At 46.4% G+C, this 6,878-nt stretch overlaps 1 protein-coding gene across 6 annotated transcripts in view; it reads left to right on the top strand.

Annotated features, from left to right (window-relative positions):
- Nucleotides 1-1,109: 1,109 nt before the first annotated feature.
- The window catches only part of SORCS1 (sortilin related VPS10 domain containing receptor 1), a 528,833-nt gene continuing 523,064 nt past the window's right edge, over nucleotides 1,110-6,878 (top strand). For all 6 annotated transcript variants that reach the window (XM_019661209.1, XM_019661205.1, XM_019661207.1 and 3 more), the window contains exon 1: nucleotides 1,110-2,231. In XM_019661209.1, coding sequence (XP_019516754.1) covers nucleotides 1,677-2,231 — 555 coding nt within the window. In that variant the 5' untranslated portion in view covers nucleotides 1,110-1,676. The remainder of the gene's footprint in view (nucleotides 2,232-6,878) is intronic.

Here is a 6,878-nt window from a genome sequence, read left to right as displayed (position 1 = left end):
ATTATCACTCTGTTACTTTCAAATTGGTCATATCACAAACTCAGAATTCAGATTTTTCAGTCAAGTTACTTTTACAAGTGTGAAAATGGACAAACATGTAATTAGAAACTGGAAATTCTATTTTGCTGTGGGGTTCATTTATTCAATAAGCAAGTATTCATTGGATAATTTAATAGCTGCCGTATGATAAGGAAGCGTTATTTGGCACATAGACTACAAAGAATGTAAAGGTATTTCAACCCTTAGAAGCAAACTTTCTGTTTGAAAAAGGTTTGGGTTTTGAGAAATTCTTTGTAATTTTCAAAGCCCATTCACCTACTATAAATCTTTATCTGAACTTTTGAACAGTAGCAGGGAGCTGGGCTGGGCGGACATTATCATCATAGCATTACAGAATTTTAGGAATGGAAGGGATTTTAAAGGTCATTTAATGCAACTACTTAATTTTAATGTGTAGGAAACTGAGAGATTGCTACTTGTCTGAGGTCCCACAGCAAACTGATGGCAGAGCACCCAGCACACACTTGATGTTGGCTAATAACCTTAAGACATTCATTAGAAGCTCTGTGCTAGGCACAAGTGACACGGATAAATAGAGCTCTGTGCCTTCTGTCTTGTATTTATTTACATACAGATATATAATCAACTCACAATAAGTATTTATTGCATTAATGACTGACATATTTCTTACCGTGCAGAACACTCTCAAGCACTGAGGATAAAATGGCCAACAAAATAAACTGGTCACTTCTTTCAAGTTGCTCACGATTTGGTCAGCCTGTCCTCACTGAGTTTGCAGTCTCCTAGGAAGCCAAGATACATGCCCACAAAATGCAGGAAGATTGAGTTCAAATACAGTGAGTGCTTTAGGAGGTCGGGAAAGGAATCTAAACTCGATCATTAATGAAAAAAAAATCCTCCACCCCCCACGCCCACGCTCATTTAATTACATCATTCTCTGCCCGTTGCCTTTCCGGGATCTCCCCCAAGCCCGGACACAGATTCTGCCCGAGGTAAGGCTCACATGCAACTCAAGGAGGCTAAGAAGGGAAAAATCGGGAGCCCAGCTATCTCTATTATCTAAACTGGAAAAGGTCGTTGGAGGGGGGAAGAAAACAGCAACAGAAACTGACACCAACAATGAAACAGGAATATTAAGTCCCCGATACAGTGACCACTCCGCCAGCTCCGGGCTGGCGGACCCCACGGGAAGCGCGCGCGGGCTTATAGAGGCGCCGGGCCGGCAGCCGCGGGGGCGCAGAGCGGGCGGCGCAGCGCCGGCGAGCCCAAGGGGAGGGTCCGCGGCGCATCCAGTCTCCACAGCCGCCCGCGCACAGCGCAGCTCGCGAGCGGGACGCGGCGCTCGGAGCCCGGCAGCGTCCGCCCTCCCTTCCGCGTCGCCTGCCAACGCGCCCGCGCCCGCTCCGCCCGTGACTTCAGTTCAGCTCCACCCCCGCGTGGCGGCGGCTAGCTCTGTCCGGACCCGCGCTCGGCACCAGCCCAGCCTGGGCGAGCGGCCGCCACCTGCCCGGCGCCGCCTCCGCCCTCCCTAGCGCGGCCCAACTTGGATGGAGTTGGGGTCCTGAGCGCCTGTCCCCCCACAGCCGGCCAGCGGAGAGCCCCGCGCCGCCACCTTCAGTTCGGGACCCCCTTTCCCGCTCCTCTCCGCTCCCGCGATGGGAAAAGTTGGCGCCGGAGGCGGCTCCCCAGCCGGGCTGAGCGCGCTCCTCGCCGGCGCGGGGCTCTTGGTCCTCTGCGTCCCGGGCGCCTGCTGCGGCGGCTCCTGCTGCCCCCAGCTGCACCCCAGCTCGGCCCCACGTTGGGTTCCGACCACAGGGGGCTTTTTTCACCAGGGGCCTCCAGGCAGGGCTCCTGCCACGCCCCTGCCCCTCCTTGGGCGCCCCCTGTTCGCAGTGGCCCCCGGAGACCGAGCGCTGTCCCTGGAGCGGGCCCCGGGCCCCGGGGCGTCCGTGGCCGTTGCTCCACGCTCGGTCCGGAGGAGACGGAGTGGAGCGGATCAGAAGGCAGAACAAGGAGAGGGCGCGAGTAGGAACCCCAGGAGAGTGCTAAGGGACGGAGGGCAGCAGGGGCTTGGGACTCTGGAGCGGGACCCAGACAAAGCCACTCGCTTCCGGATGGAGGAGCTGAAACTGACCAGCACCACGTTTGCGCTGACAGGCGACTCCGCACACAACCAAGCTATGGTCCACTGGTCTGGCCACAACAGCAGCGTGAGTAGAATGGGGCTGAGGGCAAAGGGGTGAAAGCTGGAAAGGGTTAAAGTTGGCTGTGTGATCTGATGGAGGATTTGAGGAAACGGGGTTTCTGGACTGGAAAGATGCTGCAAACTAAAGTCTTACCTGCTCACCTCCCCCAGGCTACCTCCTAGGAGACCACCCCCAGCTCCTCCCCACCAAAACCATCAGCGTCCCCTGCAAACCCCAAACAAAGGCTTAATTAAACAGGGCAGACAAATTCCTGTTTCCTCTCTTCTTTGGTCTCATTGATGTAGCATGGATCTGAAGAGCAGACAGAGGGCTGTTCAAGTATCCTGAATGTGGAGGCGAAAGGGTTAAATTTCCAGGCAGACTGACATTCCCTCCAGTGACTTTTCCTTTACTTGCTAGACTCATGGATGAGCGCAAGTAATACCAATAAGATTTTATTTGAGGATTTTTATCTTATTTTTTATTTAGGGAGCTCCTAGCCCCCTTTTCCCCCCATAAGGGAAGAGAACTGCAGTGGACGATAAGGTGCCCTTAATGTCGCCTCTGTTTTGGGGACCAAGTGGATGCAAGTTTCAGGACAGGAACTGTCCAGCATCTTCTAACAGCACCCGCCAGTGTGTTGTGAGAGCTGGGTCTTTCCAGCCTGTGAATGAGTTGTTGTTTTCTGGTATGATCAGTCCCAGGAAGATCAGATATATCCCAGTGACAATAACTCCCTGTTCTGCCCCATTGCCTGACCTCCTCTAGAGAAGAGCACAAATAAAGACTTAGCCTCCTTTTATGAAGAGAGGAGAGGGGTTACTGGATTCTAGGAGGCTTGACGCTGGGGAGAATGGAAACAAGTCCCTGAGCTTTGGCCACGTCAGTAAAGGTTTTAGATTTTTTTAGAAAAGCCTGCATGTCTGGAATCTGAGGTAGCTATTATATTCCAGTTGAAACTGCACCTGGGAACTTCAATGAGCTGAAATAGTAAAGAGCCAGCTTTTGATGGTAAGAGCTGAAGAGGATTTAGAAGTGTGGAAACTTCTCTAGGCTGCCATTAAGCAGACAAGAACATAAAACCCAAGGATGGGTAAAATGAAAAAAAATAAATCAAAGTTTCAACTCCCATCAGGTTGTTGAGATGGTGGTATTTGTAATATGCACAGCCTCTGCAGCCTGGTACCTTTCAAAATGTTTTCAGTTGTGATGTAATTGCCAGAAACCTTCCCAGGGAAGTGCCACTTTAGTGAGTCGTGCTCATTGTCAGCGTTTTAATGATGGTGGTGAACATTTTAAAATAATAGTCTGTCATTATGGATTCCTTGGGTACACACACATAAATTGTACTAAGGCAAATCATGATAAATAGTATTTTGGAGTGACATCTCTGTTCTGGGAGCACCATCAGGGTTTTCCCTACAGTTTAGCCTTCGTGACTGAGGCTGTGGTTTTATGTGGTTCTCAGCGCCGGTTTAATCAAATAATGGAAGCTGAATTCTTTGCATTCAAGTCCTGGAGAACCTTGGCCCTCATTCCTTACCTTAACTATCATATCTTCCATACCGTAACCACTAAAATGAATCACCCAGTTTGAACTTGAATCTTTCTAAACTAATGGAATAACTTGCACTGCTTTAAGTGATTAGTTCAAAGCTTCTGGCTTTAAGGGGAGATTTTAAACACATCAGACACATTAGAGCTTGTTGTATCAAGAAGTAAAGGACTTTGGACTCAAAATATTTCTGGCTTTTAATGTAATTCAAGCTGTAAAATATCACTCACCCGTTAGACCTCTACTTTAGTTCGTCTCTTGAAAGATCTTGGAAAGAGCTAGAAAAGGAGAGTACATGTTTGGCAAATTTTAAACTCCATTTAAGAAATGGCGCCAAGCACTGCCAGACTTTTTTTTTTTTTAAATGGTGCTTATAAGCCCGGTAGGGCCAGGGCTTGGATGGGAGACATGCACCAAAGTCTGAGATAATGTAGAAAATAACGAAGGTGGTGTGTGTTAAAGGTTTGAGCACTGAAATCATGTTAACTAAGGAGTTTTCTACTTAATAGTCTCTTATTTTGTAAGGACATTCCCCCCCCACACACACACACACACCCCATCCCTGCCTGCTTACACACAAATTGGGTTCTTTTTAGTGTATGTGTGCAGATGGTAAAGGGAGAGAAATTATCTGTATGCAGGTCCTCCAAAACAAAGCTGGCCCACATTCCTAGGTGAGACAAAGTTTGAAATATTTTTTAAAGGGAAAGAAGGCAGAAACTTTTTTTTTTTTTGCATAACTTTATGACAGTGCAGACGTGAGTTCTAGTTCTGCTTATTTGTGTTTTGGTTTTGGCAGGTTTATTGCACTCTGAGTGTGAGTTTCCTCATCTCTAAAATGGGGGCGATGCCTGTCAGATTCACTACAGAGAACTTGTGCCAGGACCTACATAAGACGGCGCTGTGATTGTAAAGTACAGTACGCTTATTTAGAAACTTCATCTCACAGCGCTTCATTTTCACTAACCTAAACCTAAGGACAGCACTGGGGGGGGGGCTCTCATTTTTTCACATTATTGTCTTCCCCTATAACCACCCCCCTGCCCCCAATCCATTCAGGGCCAGAGACAATATCCATCCTCTGAACCTGTCTCACCTGTGGAAGTAGGGCTTCCGATTACAGTGACACCTGCATTCAGGAAGCAAATGTATGGTCATTAAAGGCTGCAATGCAGACCTGTGGGCAATTCTGGATGGTGCCCTCATCTCCTTCCCTTCTCCTTCCTGCCCCCTCCCCATTGGACTTGTGCAGTTGTATAAAGACACGACTGTTGTGCCCCATCTGTGGGTGTGACGTGATTCCTCTATACTGCAGCCTAGCTTGATGGAAACTGTTGCTAGAGTTGGTGGAACACCTGGGGGGATTTTTTGGCATGAAAGGTACTGGGTATGAATCATTTGTCATGAGGTTGGTGTCATAAGCAAGAACATATTGTTCCTACCCTACTCATCCTAGGCCTGCTGTGCCCTGATCTAAATTTAAACAGTATCCTCAGTTTGTTAAAATATATTTTTCATCTCTAAATGTATGGATGATGGGGCATGTGTTTATTCCTTATTTCCAAGAAGTTTCAAAGTGCTACACTCATTAATCCTTATAAAAATCCTTATTAGGTAATAGGTGGGTGGCATTTGTTCATCTCTCTTTTTCATGTTTTTATGTCCGTGTCAATTTGAATATTTCAATTTACCACCATGTCTCCTTCTTACAAAAAATACTGTTACCCCACATCAGATTTGTTAACGGAGGCTTTCACTTGACACATTTGGCCGTTAGGGTATCCCTAACGCTGCATGTATCACCGAGTGTGATGGGCTGGTTGCTTCCCATGGACCCCTTTGCCTTTAGCTGCTCTGGGACTTGACATTGATCATCCTAGTGAATAAACTGAGTTCCATCTTGAGTCAGGCTTTTGGGTATATGCTTTGCGTTCCATCATCTCACTTAATTTTCATAAAAAAAAAACTTTTGTGAGTAGATATTGTTCCCGTTACAGAGAGGGCAAAACTGAGGCTCCAGTAGGCTAAATGGCTTGCCAAGAGTTTACAAAAGGTCGCTGGCAATCAGGGACTGGCACCCAGAGTGACCTGATTCCAGAATCCTGCTGAATGGCTTGTCTTGAAGACTTTAAGGTGGAACAGAAAGACTCAGACTTCTTGGTGTCTGTATTTTAAGTAACCCTGTCTCGGGTGGATTTCAGATAATGGTGGAGGAGGCATAGCCTTAGGTGGGAGCTCCACGTAAAAAAGTAGGTACTGTAAAATGCACCTGTCACAGTGCACTCTTTCCTTAAGTAGTGATTTGGTTGTTCTCTTATCCGCCCACCTCTTCATCTTCAGTGAGACATGGAATCTGCACCTGGTGATTCACTGAGCGGGAGGTAACCTGCCATCACTTAGCTTTCAGACCTGATGTCTTTAGGAATAGATTCCTTTTCTAAGTTAATTATAAATCTGACTTTATAGAGAGGTTGGATATGAACACTTGATTTGGCTATACATTTTGACATAGTTTTTTGACCTGTTTTTTTCCTTTATCTTTTAAGTAAAATGATGCAACTTTAGCTTTCTCTAGCAAGCCCACATACTTCCCTCTCTGATCAGTGCTTTCTGCTATTAATGAACATTAGCATGGTGTGACATGGAAGGTAGGGGGTTTGGGGCAGACGGATTTGAGTTTGATGGTTAGCTCTCTTGCTTACCAGCACTTATCCTTGAGCAAGACACTTAACATGTTTTGAGTTTGTTTCCTCAACTAAAATATGGAATAGTACCTTTTTTGCAGGCTTTTCCCTGAAGATTTGACATTTTTATGACATGGCTGGTACTTAGTAAGTGCTCAATAAATGCTACTTTTTATTTTAGTTGAAGAAATAATTCTCTGATGGGGATTAAGAATCTTAGGTTATAGTCCTGACTGTATGCAAAGATTAGTTATGTAGTCATAACTTGTTAAAATTGTGTGGCCTCAATTTCACCCTCTGTAGAATGACACTAATGAACTGGAGCACAACCAAAATACCATACAGGTTGAAATTAATTTAATAGCTTATTCAGCTTGTAAGTATCGTACACCTGCTAAATTGAAGTAAAGTATGCTGGGTGTGTTGTGGATG

This window comes from Hipposideros armiger, unplaced genomic scaffold (assembly GCF_001890085.2).
Source record: "Hipposideros armiger isolate ML-2016 unplaced genomic scaffold, ASM189008v1 scaffold_339, whole genome shotgun sequence".
In the NCBI taxonomy this organism is placed as follows: domain Eukaryota; kingdom Metazoa; phylum Chordata; class Mammalia; order Chiroptera; family Hipposideridae; genus Hipposideros; species Hipposideros armiger.
This window is presented reverse-complemented; position numbering and strand designations above follow the sequence as displayed.